A 25,624-nucleotide genomic window follows, 5' to 3' on the forward strand; every position below is an offset into this window, starting at 1 on the left:
CTTTTGGGGAGAAGACTCCTATTGGGGAGAAGCTCAAAACCCACCTCAGGTGGTGGGTTTTTAGAGGGAGATTGGACACTTCAGACTTCACTGAATAGCATGTACAACTCACCAAGCCATGAATGAACCCATTGGTGTAGTTGGACTCTCAGACCAAAGTCAGCCTTAGTACTACCACCATGAGAATATATATTATGTCTCGATCTGCAGGATTTCGTGATATATTGTGTCCCTATACACCCTGTCACTAAAATCATAGAAGCTGAATTTCTTAATATAGAATCATTTATCAAAATAGGAAATTAAATAGCATTTTATTTGACCACTTAATCCTGAGAATCGATACTGGGGTAAACCTTCACAGAAATGAGCAGATCTACAAGCTCACAACAGTGGAGCAGAAACAGAAAGACACTAGTATACAGCCCTGAGGGACTTCGGTCAAACAAGTATAAGGTTTAAGTGGTATTTCTTAATGATCAATGACTTGATTTATTATGAGAAATCAATAATGTCTTGCGTTTGCTATTTAAACATGTCTTGAGTGGTTGAATAGAAAGAAGAAGCGCTGCCATGGTCCGTGTGGTTGTACAAACTGTAAACAGGTGCTCGTTGGCGAGGGTTCGATAATGGTAATACAAAAAAGAGGTTCAAGGCACAGCCTTTATTGAAGCAGCATACGCTTTGCAAAGAGCATTAAAAAAAGAAAGACCTAAGCGTTTTACAGGCTTTTACAGCCGAGTGTCTTTGACCTCTTTTTGTATTACCATGTCTTGAGTGGTATAACCTATGAAGTTTAACAAATAAATGTTCTCACCCCCACATTTTAACTTCATTGATGTCTCCATAGTGCAGTTAATAATAGTAGTAGTAAAAATGATTAAATTAAGCATATAATATAGAATGGTATACATTTGTATCTAAACACACAAATAGCATTGGGCCCATTCATTATTTTAATAGTAAGGACCAATGGATGGACATTTTTAATGTTTTTTTTGTTGGTTTTCCTATGAAGTTAATTTCAACAAGAGGATACTGTGAGACAAAGAGTTAGTGTCGAAGTGTCCTTGAGCAAGACACTGAACCCCAAATTGCTCCCGATGTGCTGGCTAGTGCCTTGCATGGTTTCTGCCGCCATCGGTGTATGAATGTGTGTGTGAATGGGTGAATTGATGCACAGTCTATGTAAAGCGCCTTGGATAAAGGCGCTATATAAATGCACCATTTACCATTTATAAAAGTAGGGAAGAACAAAATGAATACCAATGCCTACTACTCTACCAAGAGTGGTATATTTTAAAGACATAACTAACACTAAAACCATAAGGTAATGATATATGGTATTACCCCTGTAATACACATAGGCCACATAATTCACAAATGGCTTCTTGGATGCAACACTTCAACATCAAGTATTCAAGCATCCCAAAACTCATCCCACACTATCACTGACAGCGTAAGTGTTCCCCATTGTGAAATGGTTTAATTGACTGAAACCCTCCTGTATTACTTTTGCAGTGACGGTGAGCTCACTGTATGTGAAACAATTGCCACACTGCCCACAGTGATAGTGTTTCTTTCCTGTCTGAATTCACTGGTTTTCCATCAAGTATGAACTCTATGGTGCCTTTTGACATGACCTAGTTGGCTGAACCTTACTCTCACAGTGGTAGGGTTTTTCTCCCATATGAATTACCTTGTGAGTTTTGAGCTCACTGCGTGTGTTGAAACTTTTCACACACACTCCACAGCGATAGCGATTCTTTCCTGCATGATCTCTCTGGTGACTTTTTAGAGTAGTGCTACTGCTGAACCTTTCACCACACAGGTTACAGAGGAAGGGTTTTTCTCCAGAATGAATTCTCAGGTGAGTTCTGAGGTTGCCTCGGGTGCTGAAACTTTTCTCACACTGGTGACATTGGTAGGGTTTCTCCCCTGAATGACTTTTCATATGACTTTTCATACCACTGTTACTCTTGAAATGTTTCCCACACTGGGCACAGTGGTAGGGTTTCTCCCCTGTATGAATCCTCTGGTGAACTTTGAGATGATTGCTGTTGCGAATCATTATCCCACACTGGTCACATTGGTAGGGTTTCTCTCCTGTATGAGTTCTGAGGTGTATTTGGAGTGCACCGCTTGTTTGGAAGATTTTCCCACACTTGTCACAGTCGGTCCGTTTCTCCACTGGCAAATTATAATCTGAAGAGAAGGGAGATAAATAAATGCATCACAGATGAAGGGATTTTTTTTATTTGTATCAACACTCAAGTTATGTCCTATTGCCAACTGAAATAGTTATGGTTACATACATAATTTCAAACAGTCTGAAAATACAAACTGTATTTGTCAGGAAAGACATCTGTAATGAGAATGAAGGGAGGTAAAGAAACAATATTGTAAATTAAGTATTTCATATAAGCCTAGGTGTCACGTTTTGGACAGCAAAAAGCATGCTTAGTCTTCAAAATAAATCAGAAATGTATTTACAAAACAACATTTAATCGAACATACTAATAAAGTATGGTGGGGGACATGTCCCCCTCCAAACCAAATCAAGCGAATCAATGTTTTATTGCAAAAACAAAATCTTGTGAGGCAGTTTGTCGATCGTAGTGGAGATAGATATTCTGTGACTACTTAAAAAGTAAGGAAATGCGGAAAAAAGCTGGCAATGGGAGATACATTTAGGTATTTAATGTGGAAGTGAATGAGTTAATAGAGTGGTGCTCTTGAATTGTAAAAAACACCATTATTCATACTGTTATGCAATAGATTTTCTAATAAACTTGAACTTCCAATTTTTCGTCCTCTTCATAGCTGTCCTCACTTCCTCATTCCCAATACCCCTAACTTTCTGGTTCAATATCATTCATGATTCTCTCATATTTACCCCCCAGACAATATACAGGATAAGATCTCAAAACTGGGATTTAGGGTTAGCATTGATTGAATTTCCTTTTAATGATGAGGACTATACAGATATTATTGCTAACAATTAGTTGTTGTTGCATGAAACTTACTGAGGTCCAGGCGGTCAGGTTCCTGTTGAATAGAAACAGTCTTGGCTGGTGCTGGAGAACTCATCTTCACCTGCTGGCTGGACTCCACAGACTGGTCTGGAATGAAGGAATAGAATAAGGACTAAGTAAGATTAGATGAAAACAGAAGGGGGGAGGAGGCGTCACATCTGCATTATCCTCTGATCATTTTCAGAGCTTTCGTGCTCCAGGCGGTATGATGGAAACATATGAAAATTCAACCGATAATTCCCAGTAGGTTACTTATCAAGCCGATCTTATGGACCTACTGGATGTAGTCTGTGAGCCTACTGGCTGCGATTGGCATTGATAAAACGAAAACCCAGAAAACGACCGGATTAAGGTTGGCGAACAGGCGTTAAGGTTGGGACCGCGCTGCTACGTGCTTGCGGTTTTGTTTAGGTGAGGGTATGAGGAGGCTTGTCGTTTCTCAGTAGGCAGTAGACCAAAAACGAACGGATTAAGGTTGGTGAACATGCGTTAAGGTTGAGACGTGCTGCTACGTGCTTGCGGTTTTGTTTAGGTGAGGGTATGAGGAGGCTTGTCGTTTCTCAGTTGGCAGTAGACCAAAAACGAACGGATTAAGGTTGGCGAACATGCGTTAAGGTTGGGACTGCGCTGCTACGTGCTTGCGGGTAGGGTATGAGGAGGCTTGTCATTCTCAGTAGGCTCCCAGCATGTGCAGTAGACCGATAAGATCAGCTTGATAAGTAACCTACTGGGAATTATCGGTTGATTTTCACTCGAATCCGCTGAAAATTCACAGGGGATGGCATTATAAACAAATGGGCCCGCTACTTAAGCCCACAATAAAGTATTGAAATTTCAATGGGATTATAGAGGTAAAACACTCTATAGCAATGAGTACTAACAGAATATAGAGCTATTTAACACTTATTTTTAACCAAAGAAAATCACTTATTATACCTTTAAAGATTTCTCATAATGTTTGACATTTAGTGAACAAAATCAATAGCCAAAACAATGCATAGTCAAACATTATCGAAACCACTATTAATTCCAAACCTTTTCCAGGAATTTCATCACATTGTATTTTTGGCAGCTACAACAGAAGAGATTAAAACAAACCGTTTCTATTCATCAGGATGGCGATGAGAAACAACTGGTGAGAAACAGTGGCGGCTGGTGCTGGAGAACTCATCTTCACCTGCAGGCTGCTGGACTCCACAGACTGGTCTGGAATGAAGGAATCAATAGAATAAGGACTTTGATGATGTGACATGGGTTTTAGATGAAGGTTGAATGTTAAAACAGTATGAAAAGAGGGTGTAAATAAGTGTTTTACAAAGGACTGCATGGTGTCACTATTTTTCACAGAAGTATATTTTATAGCATTTAGGGACCCTAAATGCTTTTGGGGGGTGATGAGATTATCTTGTGCAACATTGTTTTCTCAAAGTAAAGAGTAAACAAATATTAAGTGTATAGCTGCATATAAAGGGAATCTGCACATTTCTAAAGTGACAATTTAAGTGGACTTTAAAGCCTTTGTAATACCTCTAAAAGAAAAATAAATAAAAAAGTTAATGTGTGGACTTTAAAGCCATTTTATTTTTTTAAATATTATTTATCCCACGATTTTGTAACCCATTTTTCACCCCTGTGTCAATTATCTAATGTGATCTTGGGCTCTACACACCCTCCGCCAGCCTAGTCCCCATATATGGGGGACATGGGGAGAGCAACGGACTTGAACTCATGCTTCCTTCATGCCCAAGTTGCTCCTTGCACCTGGTTGGACGTAGCACGTGGAAGGAACACGTTATTCCGACCAGTTCCTTTCCCCTCCATCAGGCGCCCCGGCTGGCCAAGGGGAGGCAGTTTAGAGACCAGGATTACTGCATGTTTTTTGTGAGGGTACCTACCCTAGGGGACACGGGGAGAACATGCAAAGTCCACACAGAAAGGCCCTTTCGCCACCCCACCTCGGGTATGGGCACTGATGACGCGGAGGAGGAAACACGCCACTAGCAGGAATCGAGTGGGAATCGAACCCAGGACCTTCTAGCTGTGAGGCTACTACTAAAATTGAACCCCAGGTCTCATCTTACCTCTGCCCACTTTAGTAGCCTGGGATGGCTAAGAGTGGAGGAGAGAGTATCTCAGCTCTCATTGTGTCTGGTCTTCAAGATCCTAGATGCCTCTGTTCCTAAGTACCTGCTGGGCTACCTGCCCAGAGTGAGGGATGCTCACAGGTACTCAACCAGAGGAAGTCCATATGATCTAGTTCCCCCCAGTTTCAGGACACTCAAGGGAAAAAATGCTTTTTACTACGCAGCCACTACTCTGTGGAATGCACTCCCTCCAGCCCTGAAATCCCTAAATTCTATTGCAAGATTTAGGAAAGACCTGGAATCATGGCTCCATCTACACACTAACTGGTCATAGTTAGCTTCCGACCCTGGATAGCCCATCTCCCATGCTCTGGACTATTCTCTCAGGGTACCTCTTGTCCTATGTATATAGCTCCCAGCCTTATATATAAGGATTATTTATTATATGTTCCATGGTTGTTTTGTTTGTACAGTATGTTTGTGTATAGTTTCATGTTACAAAGTGGACCACAATGGAAACAAGCGAAGGCTTTTTTGTGTCTAAGTCCATTTGGCGTTTTTTAAAATGATGTCATTTTCTGTAATTTTCTTAAACTGCCAATAAAGTATTCTATCTATCTATAGGCGACAGCACTACCAACTGTGCCACCGTGCCCCCTTAACGCCATTTTAATACCTCTAAAAAAAAGAAATAAAAAAAAGATGATGAATGTGTCAAAAGTAATGAGTAATTACTTTACAAAATGGCCAAAAATTGGCGTGGAGATGTCCATGGAAAAGGAGCGACCGTATCTGTTACCATACAGATATTAACAATTTTATAGTGAAAAGTTGATTGGGTAGCAGCATGAAACTTACTGAGGTCCAGGCGGTCAGGTTCCTGTTGAATAGAAACATTCTTGGCTGGTGCTGGAGAACTCATCTTCACCTGCTGGCTGGACTCCACAGACTGGTCTGGAATGAAGGAATAGAATAAGGACTTTGAAGTAAGATTAGACGAAAACAGAAGCGGGGAGGAGGCGTCACATCTGCGTTATCCTCTGATCATTTTCAGAGCTTTTGTGCTCCAGGCGGTATGAAAATTCCACCCGCTTCGAAGCGTTATTATTTATCCCACCGCAGTTCTAGGAAAGCCCTGCTGTGATTGGCCAGTAGTCGTTGTGATCGACAGTTCTCGTTTTTGCGACCAGTCATTAGTCATACAACTACAACCTATCTCAAACCCTCACCCTAAACCTAACCCCCCACGGGGCAGCACACCTAAACCTAACCTTAACTCATGTCTAACCAATGACTAGTCTAAACTAAGTATGCACCCCCCTAAACCTAACCCGCACCTCGGACTAGCGCCTGCTCCCGTGCTTGCGGTTATGGTTAGGTTAGGGTTTGAGGTGGGTTGTCGTGTTTCGGACCAATGACTAGTCGGACCAAACACATGCACCCGATCTTATCGACCTACTGCATGTAGTCTGGGAGCCTACTGCTGCGATTGGCATTGATAAAACGAAAACCCGATGATGAATGTGTCAAACGTGATGAACAAACTACTTTACAAAATGGCCAAACATTGGCCAAATTTGACAGAGAGAGAAACCAAACAAATGTAGCCTAGTATACGTATCGAGTCTGGATCGCATCTTGGTGAACTATTGCAGTGTGTGAGCCCTAGTCAGCGATCAATCGTTTACTGTGAAAGCCACAAAGGTATATGACAGCCGACTCGCACTCTTGTAGTGTGAAATAATTAACGATCTGAACTTTAAAACTCCTACAGTCTGTAGGGGCCCATTATGTGCAGCATCATGTTGGCATCAGTTGGAGGAAGCTTTTTACACTCTGGTGTTTCTTTCCTCTGTGTGTAGATCTGGTAGCGAGCATTATTCATACTCTTGGCCTTCTTCATCCAATACAGTGTAAGGAAGACCTCTGTACCTGTATGTTTTAGGTCACTGTCTGAGTGGCGTCAGGTTCCCCAAGCATTGCCTTATATCTGCGCCTTCGGCAATGGTGGGGGGTGTGATACTATTTATAAATTGCTGCAGAAAAAAACCTTGGCGTGTGTGTGTGTGAAAACACTGCTTCATCCATTATGATGAAGTTTTGGCTTAGACCATATGTCGTTTGACCATTTAACTTTGTAATTACAAAATATTTTTCTTTTCAACATATTAATGTTACCACAAAGCATGCTCTGAAAGATATAAACCAAATCTGCCTCACTGAGAATAGAAAGAACTACCCTTATCTAGCGGCCCTTAAACAAAATAAAAGCTGATTTGCATAGTTTACATTGAAATAAAAAGCAAATTAATATATTAGCAGTTGAAGGTGGATAATTTATGTATTTAATCTAGCAATGAATGAGTTCAAATCTATATTAAACAGATTTATTTTTGTATGATGTGGCTCTGTAAACCATGAAACTTACTGAAGTGTGGGTGGTCTTCAGGTTCCTGTTTAATAGAAATGTCTTCAGGTTCTGGAGAGTTCATCTTCACCTGCAGTCTGGACTCCACACACTGGCCTGTAATTAAATAATTGAAAAGGGACTTTAATAACTGGAGATCTAGTGGTCTCAAGAATAACAATATTTGCAGAAGCTAAAGAAAATTGGCCTAAACCTAATGTATATGGGTGTATTCATGTTAGGGAATAAATCACACAGTTTAACTGCCCAAAACATAAAATACATAATTAAATAACAAACTAAAAGGAATAATTAAAACCAGTGTTAGGCAAGTTAAGCTACAGGTAGGTGTCAATGGACTATTTTGATGCAAATACACGTCTAAAGTGAATAAGGTGATATAGCCCATCCTTTTTTAATGTTTCTGCAACCAAGCATCATTATATGTCCACCCTTCCACCATTTATAGTCCGACCCACCCCACCCTCCCAAACAATGAATGCACAGAGTGATTGCAATTTGCTAGTGCTACTGTATGGGGCTGTTTGGATTTTGATGTGTCATGGGTTGTAGGAATGGTTTCATGTAAAACAGGAAGCACAGGCCAGGGTGTATAGAATCGTACTTCAAACATTGAACTTTGACCCAAAATACATCCTTTTGCTTATACCTTATATGTTCATAAGGAATGGGAGATCATATAGCTATTGTTCTTGTTTTATGGGCCTGATATTCTGGAATATTGCCGGGCAAGAAAAGAGAACATCCCCTCCCTTTGTCATGGGAATGAAGAGGCCATCTCCTGGCACAACGCCAGGAAAAAAATAAAAATCACTGGCTAAAAATGTTGACTAAATAATTGCCCTTGAAATGAAAGTCATGAAAGGTGTCATAAAAGGTGAACATTTGGCAAACAATTGCCAATCTCCCTTCTCATGTACGCCGAGCAATGGATTCCGTTTTCCCCCAGGTGTAAAGATAGTTTGTTCTCAGCGAGCCAGGTGCAGATTCTACCGAGTTCAGAGCTGAGGGCCTTTTCAACCTGCAGTTTGTTCCTGTCTGAGACCGGCAGTGCAGAGTCATCTGCGAACAGGAACAAATTGCAGTCACAAGCTGATGTATTGTCGTTTACATATATTAGGAAACTTAAAGTAAGTACAAAGTAACTCATCACTCACCAGTGTCTGTGGCAACAGTACTACCCTGGTTGTCTTCTGGGGTTTTCTCCAGGCTACTGGACGAGGAGGCATCACTGCATCCATCCTCCTCACAATCACATCTGAGTCTGTAAAAGCATAACTCATGTTATTTGAATTTTAATGTTTAAAAAAAAAAAAATGCATGTTACAACCACAGAGATACTGTATGTATATATAAATGAAATATTACTGTTCCTTGTGTACCGTTTTTGATTTCGTCCTGGTTTCCTTTTTGGATTAGACACTTTTACAGCAGCTAACGGGTTGGGATACTCAGCTGTAGGCTTCCCATTCACAAAATGCTACAAAGATTAAAGCAAAATAAGGTTGCATTTGCATGAAATCACTGCAAAACATATGTGAATATTCAAGATTCATGTAGGTTTTAGGGGCGGCAGTGGCTCAGGGGTAGAGTGGCTGGATGGTAACCGCAAGGTTGCCAGTTCGAACCCGGGCTCCCCCAGAGTTAGTGTCGAAGTGTCCTTGAGCAAGACACTGAACCCCTAATTGCTCCTGATGTGCTGGTTGGTGCCTTGCATGGTTTCCGCTGCCATCGGTGTATGAATGTGTGTGTGAATGGGTGAATGTAATGCACAATCTGTAAAGCACCTTGGATAAAGGAGCTATATAAATTTACCATTTACCATTTTTTTATTTGTCGCATGCTCATGTTTTGCAGTGAAATATTGGTGTGACAGACTGTGCAACAATACACATAATATGTTGTGCATTGTTAGCAAATCTACTGTAGTCTGTCATTACATTTACTAATATCAGTAAAGACAAGATAGTGATGACATTTAAATACAGTTTTGCGATTAACATTAGCCTACCTTGGAGCAGATGTATGTATGTGGTGTTATTTTGGTGGGGTTTAGTTGAGAATGGGGTCTCCCACATTGCTTTATCCACTGCCTGCATTTTTCTGGTTGGGTTTTGGGTTTTGGAAAGGGAAAAAAGACGACTCCACCCTCCAAACGTCCGGGGTACCGGGTGTCTGAGTTGCAGATTCCATGCGCACACCGTTTCACCACCATGTTGTTGTGACAACGGAGGTGGTTTGGAGCTGATCTGGACCTGGTCTTCTTCCTCTGTATAACCCCAGAATGTTCTGAAACAATGACAATTAATTAGGCCTGTCACGATTATCACATATAGTTTAGTGCGACTCGACAAACGAAAACGCGATGTAAACACTACGCATGAATTCTTGTCTCTCGCGTTAAAGCTCCGTTACACATTTATCTTGTAGCCTACCTTAATTTGATTTAAAACCTAAAACAAATGCATTGCTTTATTTCCTGTTTCATGTTGAGGTAAGGATTGTTTCTACTTCTATCATCAAAGCACAAGCACATCATTGGAGTGTTCCCCAGATAAAACCCGGGCTTGTATCTAAATGAAACGATTACAAAAATTAAGCTATAACTTAAGATAAATACCTAATTCATTTGACACTGCATGTATAAAACAGCATGGTTCTTGTTCTTGCCCAAAACTGCATGAGATTGTCATAAATTTGGCATGTCTATAGTATCCATGTACCCCATTTCCATTCACATATATTGAAGTGACAGCTAAAGGGACCTTTTGGAAAATGTCTATGGCCGTTTTTCCCTCGCCAAAATGTAGTCAAACTCAAATCAATAGAGAGTATGCGCATGCTTAAAGTGAATGACACATCGAGTGGCAAATCGAGTGGCAAAGCAACAGGCAAAGTGAGTTTAACATCGTTTAATGTTGTTTAATGCAATCAGAAATGACTTTTCTGTGTGGATGTATGGGCTGTCAAGGCCAGAAAGTAGTTTTTTGCCACTCAGTAGGCGTTCCTGCATAACTTCCTGGTTTGATGATGATGTCACGCTCACGCGCATACCCTATTAGGTATGGAAGTTTGGAAGCACTCGTCAAAGTCACTGAACAGTCCCACGTACCACCTGTCTCGCATTTGCACATAATGCAGGAGGCAGCAGCGTGACCCATTAATAAAAATGAGTACTTACAAACTCCAACAATTAGAAAAAGAATCACCTGCACAGAATTTCTTGACAGAAAGTAGGATCATAACATGTCTATGGTGGATTTTTATGAAACAAAAGCTTGGCAGATTGAAAGAGGATAATTCAAGCTTGGCCTAGAGCTGCAATGTTGGTGAGTTTAACATTGTTTCATACAAGCAGATCGCAAAAGCAAATTGGATGAATGGGGAGTCAATGGAGGCTATTGCAACTCTAGATTCATCCCATTATTAAAAATCTAGAGTTGCAAATTGCAGCTATAGGGAAACCACTGCACTACAGCATGCATATGATGATAGCTAGCATGATGACATCGCATCTCTAAAACTTCAATTGACAATCAAATTAACATCTCCCCCCGCCCCCCAAAAAAAGTGCCATGTTCCCCGCTCAACCAAAAAAAGGTTCTGTTACCCACTTAAACAAGGTTCTATGTTCCCCACTCAACTATAGCAATCAACCAAAAAAGGTTCTATGTTCCCCGCTCAACTATAGCACTCAACCAAAAAAGTTGCCATGTTCCCCGCTCAACCAAAAAGAGGTTCTATGTTCCCCACTTAAAAAAGGTTCTATGTTCCCCACTCAAGCACTCAACCAAAAAAGGTTCTATGTCCCCCACTCAACCATAGGAGCTAGGTTGCTGTGGACAGTTCAGATGTCCACCTACCAGTGACACCATCGATAGGGCTTTCTATTCATGGAAAGTATGGTGTGGTGCAGTACCTTACTATCTTATTGTATGCAGATTTGCAGAATACAAATCCTGCTCATTACACGTAGAGATTTGACCACTAAAAAATAATATAAAAAAGTGTAAGTGCAATGTAACTATAGGGTTACATTAATAGTATAACTATAACACGTACCCAAACTGCTCGTTTTAAATTATTGATAATTGCATGAAAAGCAACATTATGTTGATCTTTACCTGCTGTGTTTCAGTGGTTGAGGACAAACGTCCTCCTGATGATTAACACCACGTTGTTTCACAAATATCACCACCTCTGATAAAGCGACGTGTTCAGGAGGTGTTTTGAGGAGCTGAAGCTGTATAATAAATGACGTTATGACGCTGTTTCAGTGTTTTCTCTCGTACAGAAGTTCAGACTAAACATCTTTCTACCATCTTGGTTCAGATTCAGAACACAAACACAACACTGCATTGTGGGTAATGTTCCTCTTCTTATTTTTGGGCAGATTGGCGTATTGCTGCCCCCCACTGTTCATCTTGGGTAGTGTAGTGCCCATTGTGTACATTCTACAAGGTAACCACCAGAAGTGGGAACTGGGAACACCCTTTCATTCGTCCAGCCTCTCATAATATGAGAGGATGAATATATTATATTCATTTATTGTTTAATTCCTGGAAGACAGACCCAGTGCTCGGTATTCCGGCAGACTGGGCACCTCTGTGATTAACAAGCTGTACAGCTCACCAAGCCATGAACCCATTGGTGTAGTTGGAATACCAGAGTAAACCTACTACTATCAACATTAACAATATATTAAGTCTCAGCAGGATTTAGTGATATATTGTGTCCCTACATACACGCTGTCACTAAAACCATAAAAGCTGCATTGCTTACCGTAATATAGATTCATTATCAAATAGGAAATACTATTTGATTTGACCACTTCATTCCCATACAAATAAATCAACCACTTAAGGCTGCTTTATATTTAATTGCGCAGTGTTGCACCCTACCCGGCTACCCTAAAGTAATAATAGTATCATTATGGCATTCATATTATTTTGTTTTGTATTTACTAATTTTCTATTGACTAAAGAGTAAATGTCAGCATTCATGGCCCCATTCATCGTTTTAAATGTTGGTTTTCCCATAACCTATTTCCTTATTTTTATTTTATACACATTTTTTGTAACCCATTTTCTTCACCCAGTGTCAATTATCTAATGTATCCCTGAGCAACGGACAGACCTCACGCTTCTTTCAGCGCATGAGCGTCCAAGCCACTTCTTTTCACCTGACAGGGGGGGGGGGGGGGGGGGGGGGGTTCCCCATAACATTAATTTCAACAAGAGGATACTGTGAGACACAAGTAGGGATTAACATAATGAATACCAAGACCTACTACTATACCAAGAGTTGTACATTATAAAAGCTATTTAACTATAACACTAAAACACTTCTGGGGTAATTTTCACGTCTTGTCATCCTTTTGTGTGCACTTCGACATTCTTCTTCCTGCTTGCACTCCTTTTTGAGGGGCACTAGCCCCTCCTATATACAGCTTTTGTCCCCACACGTTTCATATTTTGCCATTGACAATGAAGGGAGAATTTATGTCATATGTAGACGAGCAAATTGGCGAACCAATCACATGAATTCAGTTGTTCATGAGATGATGTATAATGATAAGAGCGCCCCTCACTTCACACGGGTGTGATTTTTGTTTTAATACTTTCATTGCAATGAATTCATTGTATTGTATTTACATGCATTTAAATTCAACAAAAGTCCACATCAGTATTCATCAATACTGGTATCATCCCACTTCCCATACAAATAAATAATAATAGCAATAATACTAATAGAGGGTATGCGCATGCTTAAAGTGAATGGCACATCGAGTGGCAAAGCAACAGGCAAAGTGAGTTTAACATTGTTTAACGTTGTTTAATGCAATCAGATTGGACTTTTCTGTTTGGCTGCATGGGCTGTCAAGGCCAGAAAGTCGTTTTTTGCCACTCAGTAGGCATTCCTGCATAACTTCCGGGTTTGATGATGTCACGCGCATACCCTCTATAATAGCAAGGGGGGGGAGAACCCCTGATATAGTATACTAAAGTGACAAAAAATGACAGATCTACTAGTTAACAACTTACAATTTCCTTGTAGATCTGTTATTTTTGTTATCGACTTCTATAATATATTATACCACTCCCCACACAGCACTAAATTGTGTGACATATCACGTGACATAATTATTTTAGGTAACACATATTTATATGAACAAAATATATATCCCCAAAACATACATAGTGGGGTATTTTCCAAAACATTTAATTAATCCTAAACCTTTTCCAGGGCTGGAAAACTGATTCTTTTTTTCCCCTTCTTTTTTTTTTAAACATCATGCACTTAACTCACTCAACCTCTTCAGCTTGGTGGACACGCTGGTGTCTCTTCAAGTCAGCTGAATGGCTGTAACTCTTGTCACAGTGTTTACAGTGATAAGGTTTTTCTCCTGTATGGACACGCAGGTGTGATTTCAGATTACTTGACTGCAAGAAACCTTTGCCACAGTGTTCACACTGGAAAGGCCTTTCCCCAGTGTGGAGACGCTGGTGTGATTTCAGGTGACTTGACTGCAAGAAGCTTTTGTCACAGTGTTCACAGTGGAAAGGTTTTTCGCCAGTGTGGACACGTTCGTGTATCGTCAGGCCACTTGATTGACTGAAACTCTTGTCACAATAATTACAGTGATAAGGATTTTCTCCAGTGTGGACACTCTGGTGTTTCTTCAAGTCACCTGAATGGCTGTAACTCATATCACAGTGTTTACAGTGATAAGGTTTTTCTCCGGTGTGGAAACGCATGTGTGTATTCAGATTACTTGACTGCAAGAAACTTTTGCCACAGTGCTTACACTGGAAAGGTCTTTCCCCAGTGTGTAGACGCTGGTGTGTCTTCAGGGCACTTGACTGGAAGAAGCTTTTGTCACAGTGTTCACACTGGAAAGGTTTTTCGCCAGTGTGAACACGTTCGTGTATCGTCAGGCCACCTGAAAGACTGAAACTCTTGTCACAATACTTACAGCGATAAGGTTTTTCTCCAGTGTGGACACTCTGGTGTTTCTTCACGTCACCTGACTGAGTGAAACTTTTCCCACAGTATTTACAGTGGTATGGTTGTTCTCCGGTGTGGATACGCTCGTGTCTCTTCAAGTCACATGACTGAAAAAAACTTTTTTCACAATGTTTACAACGGAATGGTTTTTCTCCGGTGTGGAAGCGTTGGTGTCTCTTGAAGTCTTCTGGCCGACTGAAACTCCTGTCACACTGTTCACAGTAGAGAGACTTGTCTACCGCATGGACACGCTGGTGTGTCTTCAGGTCACCTGAATTGCTGTAACTCTTGTTGCAAGTTTCACATTGGAAAGGTTTTTTTCTGCTGTGGACATGCTGGTGTCTCTTTAGGCTGTCCGATTGACTGAAACTCTTCTCGCAGTGTTTACAGGTGTGCAATTTCTTTCCTGTGACAGTTGGCTGATGTTCCTTTACTTCTCCTAGTTCAGTTAAAGTCTTTGTAACGTGATGATGACCGTTATCACTGTCATCACAAGACCGTGGTGGGTCAGTGTCCCCTTGTTTCTGGCTGGTTACAGAGTTTATGATTGGATGGCAGGCTGCTGAAGTGATCTGTCCATTCTTCAGCATTTGGCAGTAGAGGTCATTGTGGGCCCTCTTGATGTGTTTATAGACGAGGACCTTAGACGTGAAGGCGTATGGACACTCAGGCTCAGAACAAGAGAAGACATGAGTCTGGGAGGACTGGGAGGACGGGGCGATCACTCCTGAGAGAGAGAGAGAGAGAGAGAGAGAGAGAGAGAGAGAGAGAGAGAGAGAGACTTGTAAATGGCCCATCATCTTTACAGCAGATAATAACCTAATAATAATGTGTTCAGATCTAAATCACAGCAGGACACTTCACGTGAATCATTTGCCCTTGGTTTCTCTATAATCTATTAGCTAAACCAGTGCACACTCTTTTAAGGCTGCCTTGAAAAGAAACTTATTTTCTCAGGCTTATGGCATATAGTCTTTGATTGTTGTTGGTAATTTTGTAAAGCGTCCTTGGGTTCATGAAAGGCGCTATATAAATTCAAGCTATTATTATTATTACATGTAACTGTAAAGCTACTTCACTAGAGTGAAAGACGCACACACAGGCAGAACACCAGAGGGAACTCCCACATTCTGCACAAACATGGGGATGAATACATTGTACTTTTCTGCCACCAAAATGTGATACGCTCTCCCACTAGCCAAACTTTGTGACTATCCTCATTCAAAACCACCAAAAGAAAACCTGTTGTCTGCAAATTGCAACAATAAACAGGACGTAGATAAGTATTCAATCAATAAATGACAATCTTTTTCCTTCCACATTTAGTGTCTTTTGTTATTTCAGTGTGCTTAAAGCTGACTGACCTCCACTGGTCTCCTCCCACTCATCACTGTCTTCAGTTACTTCAGAGTCAGAATCCGATTCAAGTTCAACTTCAACTTCAATTTCAGAACAGCGTGAAGAGATGTCTTCATCGTCAACTTCACTTTTCACTTGTGATGTCAACATGTGCCCATCGGGCTCATCTGGTCTTAGAAGTAGTTCCTCTTGTTCATCTTTAATGTGTGGAGGCTCTGGTTCCCCCTGGAGCAGACTGGGGCTCTGCTCCCCTTTAGGAGAAACCTCCTTTTTACACACATCCATGTGTAGGATGTCTGGGAGCAGACAAAGAGAGAACAGAAACATGCACATGAAATAGGAACAGAACAATAACATGGACACTGGATTTCTAAAATGTACATCCATTTCCCCACCTTCCATCTTTGATATACAGAATGTAATATCTTAGGTCAAAATGCATATCTTGAAGCATAATCAGAATTTATACAATTAGTTAACTATCCCTGTTAATGTTAACTTAACATTAGCAACTTAAAGAGCCACTAAACTGGAAGAAGCTGCATTCAGTCAAAGTTGGCACTGTGTGTAGTGGAAAAGTCCTGCTGTGACCAGAAACAACCGTAAATAGCACTACACTGTTCTCTATACATTCTATTGGTGTGATTAAGTACCGTGTTTATTGTAAATTGCTCTGGAGCGTCTGCTAAAATGCGTAAATTGTGCAGAGTAGGGCATGAGCATGTCATGGCTGAACAAAATCCCAACAAAAATATGTTACTGTTCTGACAACAACTTCTGGCAATATGGTACTGTTCTGATTCCGAACTTGTTTTTATATTGTGTATGTGACAATAATAAACACCTTGAAGCTAGAAAAAGGGAAGAAAGAGAGAGAGATTGAAACATACTGAGGTCTGTCTGGTCTTCAGGTTCCTCCTGTTTCACTGAAACAGGTCTGGCTGGGTCTGGAGAGTTCATCTGCACCTGCTGTCTGGACTCCACACAGTCTGGAATGAAACAATCGAAATCCCAGGTGTTTAATTAATTAATTAAGAAGAAAAACACCTCTTACACTCAACTTCAACAATAACAGACCATTTTGAAGGAGTAACTTATTTGGCCTATCGTACCGCAAGTGCAGTCCTGGTGCGTGTAATTTGGGAACCTGCATCATGTGTGAGTTACAGACATTTGTCCTTTTTTAATTAATAATAATAATAATAATAATAATGGGTTTTTCTTTTGAAAACAATTAAAAAATGTTAAACTTTCGTATATTCTTGATACAGTATCATTTGAAGTCTGCAACGCTCGTCTTTATTCATAATATAAATTACAAAACCAGCGCTCATATATAGAAAAATATTTGTTTATAAAGCAGGAGTCCGAGTGTCAAACAATTCTGGCACAGTGTTTTTGTAATTAAGAAAGAAAGAAAAATAATTGTATTTTGCAGTTATGTATCTGCTCTCCCTCCACCATAGCCACTGCTCTGCTGCCAAAGCTGCTGTTACATCATCGATCAGCCCTGCACACAGTGCTGCACTGAAGACTGCAAAAGGAGACAATCAGGAACTAAAAGACAACATGAACACATGCACTTGTCTTAAATCAACAAAAATGGTCAGTGTGTGTGTGTGTGTGTGTGTGTGTGTGTGTGTGTGTGTGTGTGTGTGTGTGTGTGTGTGTGTGTGTGTCCAGCTAATGCATCATCTTTTTTTCCCTTAACGGTTAACCATTAACTGTAGGTATTAAGTTCTGGTTACCAATTACCAACGCTTAACATTTGACCATCATGATGGGTCATTGTAGGCCTGACACAGTGGTTCTAAATCTGTGGGTCGGGTCCCCTCATGATTAGGTTATAACTATTATAGTATTAATAATATAGTTATAAATATAGTTATAGATAAATATAGTTAGTGTGAGGTTAGGATTAGTTACAGTATAATGGGGGGCCACCGCGGCCAGTCTGGCCATGGGGATACCGGAGAACTCGACAGTTTACCAAGTCACCATGGCAAAAATACTTCATCAATGTCTTCATCGTTATGCTAACATGCTGTCTTCATCAGTGTAACAAACTCACAGATGTTATAGTTAATTTCCAAAGTTATCAAATTATTTTGTGCAATTAAATGGTCAGCTATATGATGATAAAAAGGTGAGTATGTGGATACCAATGATAAGTAGGCCTACCATTTCAGGAATTGTACTAATGAATTACATTGTTTCGGTACTTTGGTCTAGTACAAACTCTAAACAACTCTCTCTCTCTCTCTCTCTCTAGTCTAAATGAAGGTGAAGTAAAACTAAAATGCACTAAATCGCGGCAAGTTGGTAAACTGGCGAGTTCTCCGGATACCTGTTCGGCCAGGGGGCGTTGGTGCTGGCCTGCACTGAATGCTGATATAGCCCTGGTCCAAAGCGTTCTCTCTGGTTAGAACTCGCTAACGCTCTGGAGTGTTTTAACAAATTAATAGTAGCCTACGTTTACATTTAGGCGGAGACAATGTGTCCCATTCGTAAATGATGAGTTTGACTGAGTGAACAAAGACAAACGGAATGAACATGCATTTGTTCATCTCATCTTACCTGCTGTGTTTCAGTGGTTGAACTGCTAACAAACGTAGTCCTGCTGCTTAACGACGACACGTTTGTTTTACCTGCAGCAGTCAGTCAAAAGGGACTGTGTATGTTTATTACGCAGCAGTGTGTCAGTGTTTCTGTCGTAGAACATAAACGCAACACTGTCTGACTGCACAAATAACATGGCAGCCGCAGCCAACGTCTTTGACTTCATTACCCAAGATTCTCGGCAAGCAAGTCCGGGGAGGACGCGTTGTGATTGGCCAGTCGATGCTTTGACTGACAGTTCCCTGGGGTCTGCTTTATAACAGGACCGCAAAAGAACATGGAGGCGTGGCCCTTGCGACCTGAGTGGCAGTCGAACTCCCTCGAACGAGGAATCAAATGAGGCCTAGAATGAATGGATGGATGAATGGATGGATGAATGAACGAATGAATGAATGAATGAATGAATGAATGTGGATGGATGGATGGATATCCATAGCCTGGATCCAGCCCAAAGACCCCGCTTCAAGAAAGCTACAGTCTGATAATCAGGCTAGGTCGGGATATCCATCCATCCGTATGGATGAATGAATGAATGAATGGGTGGGTGGATGGACTAATTAACGAACGAAAAAATGTAATGAAATTATTTGTACTTTTCTGATCTTGATCTTGATCTGATGTGAACGGACTTGAAACCGTCTGACATACACGAGAACCAAAACTAACACTTTTTCATTTAACAGTGCAGGAAGCCCCGCCGTGAGGCAGGGCATCAAAAAATTAGTTGATACTCATAATGTTCCTCTCCACGGAAATCTTTAGTAAAAGGCGAAAGATTTATACGATCTGAAGAGAAACAAGAGTGTACTGGAGAGCCATAGCTTCCTCCTGGACATGTTGGCTCACTGCAACAACACAGAGTCTCACGGTGCTGCTCACACGTTGATGCATTTTATATATTTTTTTATTATTATTAGCATATTGTTATTTATAACACTTTATCTATGCTGTCACTCAAACACGTGTAGAAATACATAAGCTTGTTCAAAAACTGTTATATTCTTTTAAATACTGCACGCATAGCATGCTGGGTAATGTGTTTACATGTCTTCCGGTCGGGGTTCCAGTAAGACAGCGATGTTAAAACTACAAATGAAATGAATAAGTAACGTGGTTAGCTAGCAGCATCCACCTGTTAAAACGTATCGCATATAAGATTGGTTTATGACATAACATGCAACTAATGACAAGACTTGAAGAGACACAAGAGAAAGCTGTCATGGTTAAACACGGAGGTTCTATCCATACTGTAAAGCTGCTAATCAACATTCAGCCACTAGATGTCGCACTAACCTCCGCATCACAACACAACATTGACTGATTGATTGATTGAATCTTTTTATTCACAGTATGCAGAATGGGTACATTTCAAACGAAAGGGTGAGGGTGATGTTGATCATACATTTCAAATATTATCAAAGTATTATGTAATATGCAGCAGTCTTTTTCTTTCTTTTGGTTCCTTCTCTTCAGCTTAGTAGCACTGTTAATTCTCTAATAATCATTGGTGCATCTGTCTTAGTACACAATCACTTCACTTGGAAATGTTTTTGTGAATCTATATACCGAGTAAATATAATAATAATTGTCTTCATCTTCAAAGTTTGTTCTGACAGAAAAACACAGAACCATATAGCAGACAATATTTATAATAATATAATATATAATATAAAAACACTAGCCTGGGTTCCAGCCTGCTTCGCTTTTCTTTCCCCGAGTAGCGGAGTGAAAAAACAATTCACAGAACCCAGCGAAGCAGGCTGGAACCCAGGCTATAAAAACAGCACCATAGCACACAACAATATTTATAATCATTTAATGTATTATAATATTAAAACAAAGAACCATATTGCACACAAAAATATATTTTGTTGACTGAACACTTTAATAACAGTTTGCAAAAAGGCACAGTGGCACAGATTTATACAAAATAATGCTTCTTTGGCTATTAAACCCAGATAAGCTATTCTATATCTATTAAGGTCATGTGTATTCAATTAATGGAGAATAATAGCACACAACAACACAACACTATGGACGCGTTCGGAAATAGCGCACTGTGCAATGCAAACTAATAGGCGAGTGCGCTCCGGTGCGGTATTTCCGAACGCGCCCCAAGACAATAGATGAAGTCCCCAGTATAGACAAATCCACAGATAGGTGCCCTGTAGGCCAGCTGTATGCAATCAATGCTGCAGAGTCATATTAAGCGAAGCAACACAAGGTAACACATCAAATGCATAGAAATAGTAATCTAGCATCATAAGTAAACCAAGGACCTATCATCAGAATATCCAAAAAACTATAATCAGCACTGAGCCAACAGTTAAGTTCACTAAGTATGAAGTGGTTTAATGTCTGAAAACACACATTAACATGCCCCTGAGCAAGGCACTGAACCCACAACCACTCCAGTGGAGCTGCTTAGTGGCCAACAGTATCAGACTGTGGTTGTACTGGTCGGCTCCCAGTACAACGGTATCAGACTGTGGTTGTACTGGTCAGCTCCCAGTACAACAGTATCAGACTGTGGTTGTACTGGTCAGCTCCCAGTACAACAGTATCAGACTGTGGTTGTACTGGTCAGCTCCCAGTACAACAGTATCAGACTGTGGTTGTACTGGTCAGCACCCAGTACAACAGTATCAGACTGTGGTTGTACTGGTCAGCTCCCAGTACAACAGTATCAGACTGTGGTTGTACTGGTCAGCTGTACTGGGACTCGGCGCTCACAGGTTCGCAGTATAGCCAGCACAACGCGAGTTGCTTCCCATTTTCCAAAACATCTGATTAATTCCAAACATTTTCCAGCCATGGAAGGATGTTTTCCCCACATCCTCTTGTCTGAGAACTTGACTCACTGAGACTATTGGCACGTTGTTTTCAGTGGAAAGGTTTTTCTTCAGCGTGGATACAAGACAGGTGTCTCTTCAGGTTACCTGACCGAGTGAAACTTTTGTTGCAATATTTACACTGCATTTCTCCAGTGTGGACACGCAGGTGTGCATTCAGGGCCCTTGATTGAGAGAAACTTTTGTAACAGAGTGTACAGTGGAAAAGTTTGTCTCCAGTGCGAGTGTGGACACGTTGGTGTTTCTTTAGGTGACTCAACATACTGAAACTCTTGTCACAATATTTACACTGGTAAGATTTTTCTCCAGTGTGGATACGCTGGTGTCTTGTCAGGTTACTTGATTTACGAAAACCTTTGTCACAATGTTTACAGTGAAAAGGTTTTTTTCGTTGCACGAGATCATTGTGGCTCCTCTTGATGTGTTTATGGAGTAATACCTGAGATGTGACGGCATACGGACACTCAGTACAAGAGAAGACCTGAGTCTGGGAAGACTGGGACATCACTCCTGAGAGAGAGAGAGAGAGAGAGAGAGAGATAGAGAGAGAGGGGGGGGGTCAATTCCCTTTTTGGTAGTACTACGACTTCCTTGTTAACACATGTGTTCAGTTTTTATTTTATTGAATAGGCTATATATTCTTTCTCAGTGAACATTTTAACTCAAATATTTGCTTCGGGGGGGGGGGGGGGGGGGGGGGTCAGAAACGACATATTTTCAGATGGGGGTTGGCGGCCAATACAATATATAATTCTGGGGTCCTTGACATGAAATAGTTTGATTACCACTGACAGAGAAACAGGTTTTTCAGAAAACTGTCATGATTTAGAAGACAATTTGTAGAATATGTTGTTTGGTCTCAACTCTCAATGGGTTAAAGTTTACTGACCTCCACTGGTCTCCTCCCAGTCACTGTCTTCAGTGACTTCAGTGTCAGATTCAAGTTCAACTTCAACTTCAGAGCAGTGTGAAGAGAGGTCTTCATTATCATCTTCTTCATGTTTCGCTGCTATTAATGTCAACATTTCACACAAATCAGTACATCAGGCCCAAAACTGACACATCAGTTAGACCAATGTATCGGTCGGCTCTATGCCCGACTACAATATCCTTCATATATCATTTTCTACTAAACATACTTTTTGCTAATACTGGTATACAGATTTTCAACATTCCTGAAAATCAACATATTAATAAAAACGCTTGCCCACCATATCAATTTACAAAAATGTGGGCATTTAGTAGATGCTCTTAAATTAAGAGTCTTAATCGAGAGAGACTTACAATAAGCAAGAACAACACAAGGTACAGTAATACATCAAATGCATAGAAATAATCATCTATTCTAGGATCATAAGTAGACATAAGTAAACAGTAGAATATCCGTACATTGAAACTATAAACACTATAGAATGCCAGATCAATAATGACCTGGCATAACATGCTATCTAATTACATATTTAACCTACCTGGCATGGTGCCCCGAGGACCACATTTCTTGTAGTTTGCTAGTATTTTTTTTGCCATTGTGTTTGTATGTATGGTGTGAATTGATATTGTGACAGCTCTACAGAACAGACAATACTAAAGAAAGGAAGGAAAAGAACATGAAACCTACTGAGGTGTGGGTGGTCTTCAGGTTCCTCCTGTTTAATAGAAATGTCTTCAGGTTCCTGTTTAATAGAAACGTCCCTGGCTGAGTCTGGAGAGTTCATCTTCACCTGCAGTCTGGACTCCACACACTGGTCTGAAATAAAGCAATTGCATAAGGACTTTAATGACTGGAGACCCAGTGGTGTCAAGAATAGCAATTATATTTGCAGAAGGTAAAGGCAAATTGGCTTTTAGCCCAACTCTCCAACATATGAATCTTGGGTGCAAAGGGGGGAAGAAAGGGAAGAAATCACGTTGAAGATTACACAAGGAAACAGGTGTCGGGGGTACGTATACCCCTAGGAGTATGCAGAGGTACTACAGGGGGTATGTGAGAGAAAGTGGAAAATGGATAAACTGGACACAGTTTAAAGTAAATGTGCCCAGGATGGTCAGGATTTCAGATCCTCCTTTTTGGGGCATTTGGATATCAGGGTAAGCACTTTATATTCTGTATTTGTACATGTTTGGAGTTGCAGCAGTGCCTCAGCTGGTGTCTGCAGTGTCCACAGAAGGAAGGGGACTTGGACTAGACGCAGTTTGAAAATGTCAAAATCGACCTGGTGCATGATGACATGGAGCTCCAACTTCACTGGACAAACACATTTATCATAGGCCTACTGTCTGGAGAGTACAAATAATCCTGCTCATTTACAAGATACGTTTGAACCTCAGTGATGTATGGAGATTGACCACAGATGTATCATGTATCACAGATTACTATGAAAACCTGCAAAACCTGTCAGTCCGTCCGTCGCTCCGTCCGTCACGCGACCATTATGGCTGTCAGTCCCTCACGCCTCGTGATATGTCACACCACCATATATGGCCGTCAATCCGTCACGCCTTGTGACACGCTCCATATATGGCTGTCTAAATATATGAAGATCACGACACTGACCTCATAAAAACCCTGGATAGCCATACATGGAGAACACTAGCCGCAATTTGCAACTCTAGATTTTTGAGTGGTGTAAACCACTCCTACAACTGGCTTTGTTAGTTTACGTGTCTGTCTGTTTGTCTGTCTGTCTGTCTGTTCGTACCAAAAAATGAGCATGGTTGCTATGGTCAACCAGTTCACACGGGTGTGATTTCATTACGTCAGACATTACGTCAGACCACAGCTGATCAGTCTATATAAGACCTTACACCACTCAGTTCACACGGGTGTGATTTTTTTATAATGGGGTGAATCTAGAGTTGCAATACCCTCCATTGACGCCCTACTCATCCAAATTGCGTTTGCGATCTGCTTGTATTAAACGACGTTAAACTCACCAACATTGCAGCTGTAGGCCAAGCTTGAATTATCCTCTTTCAATCTGCCAGAGCTTGTTTTTCATAAAAATCCACCGTAGAGATGTTATGAGCTACTTTTAAGTACTTTCTGTCAAGACATCGACTGCAGGTGATTATTTTTCTAAGTGTTGCAGTTTGGAAGCACTCGTTTTTGTTAACGGGTCGCGCTGCTGCCTCCTGCATTATGTGCAAATTCAAAACAGGTGGTACGCAGGGCCGTTCAGTGACTTACGACGAGTGCTTCCAAACTCCAGCACTTAGAAAAAGAATCACCTGCACAGAATTTCTTGACAGAAAGTAGCTCATAACATGTCTACGGTGGATTTTTATGAAAAACAAGCTCGGCAGATTGAAAGAGGATAATTCAAGCTTGGACTACAGCTGCAATGTTGGTGAGTTTAACGTCGTTTAAGACAAGCAGATTGCAAACCAAAGTGGATGAGTGGGGAGTCAATGGAGGGTATTGCAACTCTAGATTCATCCCATTATAAAAAAAAGAATCTAGAGTTGCAAATTGCGTAGTATTATATATATATAATATAATATATATAATATAGAAGTATTTTTTTTTTCTCCCTGGAAAAAAAAACATCTGGGTTTCCGAGGCTACAAATTGCGGCTAGGAGCTGGCCAGCAACTCTACATCTGACCTCAAACCTCAAACCCTTAGATCTCCATATGTGGAGCTGACCTGTTCCGACATTCCATAAATTGACCCTTCCCTTATAATCTAGCGAGTAAGAGCAATTAGATGTATGACTATGTAACAGTTCCATCTTAAAAGATGAGTCGTAACTTCTAACATGAATTAGTTCATCTTTACCTGCTGTGTTTCAGTGGTGGAGCTGCTAACAAACGTCCTTTTGAGTCTTGATGATAAACGATGTTTTGAGACGACACGTTTGTTTGTCAACAGTCAGTAAATAACATGTTTTCACAAATATATCATCACCTCTGATAAAGCAACGCGTCCAGGAGACGTTTAGAGCGGCTGAAGTGGTGTAGGTAGGATAATAAATGACGCTACCTGTTTCGCTGTTTCTCTGAATTCTCTCGTACAGAAGTTCACAGAAGTTGACTAAAGATCCGCCATCTTTGTTTTAGAACAAAAACACAACACTGCATTGTGGGTATGTTCCTCTTCTTCTGAGTTTCTGGCAGTCACTAAACGCCAGGTTGACATATTGCTGCCCCCACTGTTGATACACACGACTACAAGATAACCAGATGAGTGGAACATTTTCAACATTCATTCATTCATTCATTCATGGTTTTGATTGATTG

The 25,624-nt window shown here is 40.7% G+C and overlaps 2 protein-coding genes across 9 annotated transcripts; both read right to left on the reverse strand.

Annotated features, from left to right (window-relative positions):
- Positions 1-1,039: 1,039 nt before the first annotated feature.
- Positions 1,040-11,879, reverse strand: LOC306928420 (uncharacterized protein). Of its 4 annotated transcripts, XM_079508509.1 has the most exons (11): positions 11,672-11,879; positions 9,559-9,836; positions 8,930-9,027; positions 8,705-8,811; positions 8,541-8,609; positions 7,548-7,643; positions 5,978-6,073; positions 4,134-4,241; positions 3,027-3,122; positions 2,316-2,365; positions 2,095-2,205 (listed from the first exon to the last, which is right to left on the reverse strand). In XM_079508509.1, exons 2-10 carry the CDS (start codon positions 9,760-9,762, stop codon positions 2,322-2,324), a joined length of 918 nt encoding a protein of 305 aa, XP_079364635.1. In that variant the 5' UTR covers positions 9,763-9,836; positions 11,672-11,879; the 3' UTR covers positions 2,095-2,205; positions 2,316-2,321. The 4 variants fall into 4 exon arrangements, with proteins under 4 accessions (XP_079364632.1, XP_079364633.1, XP_079364634.1 ...); XM_079508506.1 differs by lacking the exon at positions 2,316-2,365 and having other exon boundaries at positions 1,040-2,205; XM_079508507.1 differs by lacking the exons at positions 2,316-2,365; positions 8,541-8,609 and having other exon boundaries at positions 1,040-2,205.
- A 1,233-nt stretch (positions 11,880-13,112) lies between these two features.
- Positions 13,113-25,504, reverse strand: LOC306928419 (uncharacterized protein). Of its 5 annotated transcripts, none has more exons than XM_079508503.1 (5): positions 25,368-25,504; positions 23,004-23,132; positions 16,805-16,903; positions 15,920-16,210; positions 13,113-15,282 (listed from the first exon to the last, which is right to left on the reverse strand). In XM_079508503.1, exons 2-5 carry the CDS (start codon positions 23,098-23,100, stop codon positions 13,853-13,855), a joined length of 1,917 nt encoding a protein of 638 aa, XP_079364629.1. In that variant the 5' UTR covers positions 23,101-23,132; positions 25,368-25,504; the 3' UTR covers positions 13,113-13,852. The 5 variants fall into 5 exon arrangements, 4 of the variants coding, with proteins under 4 accessions (XP_079364629.1, XP_079364630.1, XP_079364628.1 ...); XM_079508504.1 differs by having other exon boundaries at positions 25,293-25,504; XM_079508502.1 differs by having other exon boundaries at positions 25,164-25,504.
- Positions 25,505-25,624: the final 120 nt, after the last annotated feature.

This window comes from Electrona antarctica (genome assembly GCF_951216825.1).
Source record: "Electrona antarctica genome assembly, chromosome: 8".
In the NCBI taxonomy this organism is placed as follows: domain Eukaryota; kingdom Metazoa; phylum Chordata; class Actinopteri; order Myctophiformes; family Myctophidae; genus Electrona; species Electrona antarctica.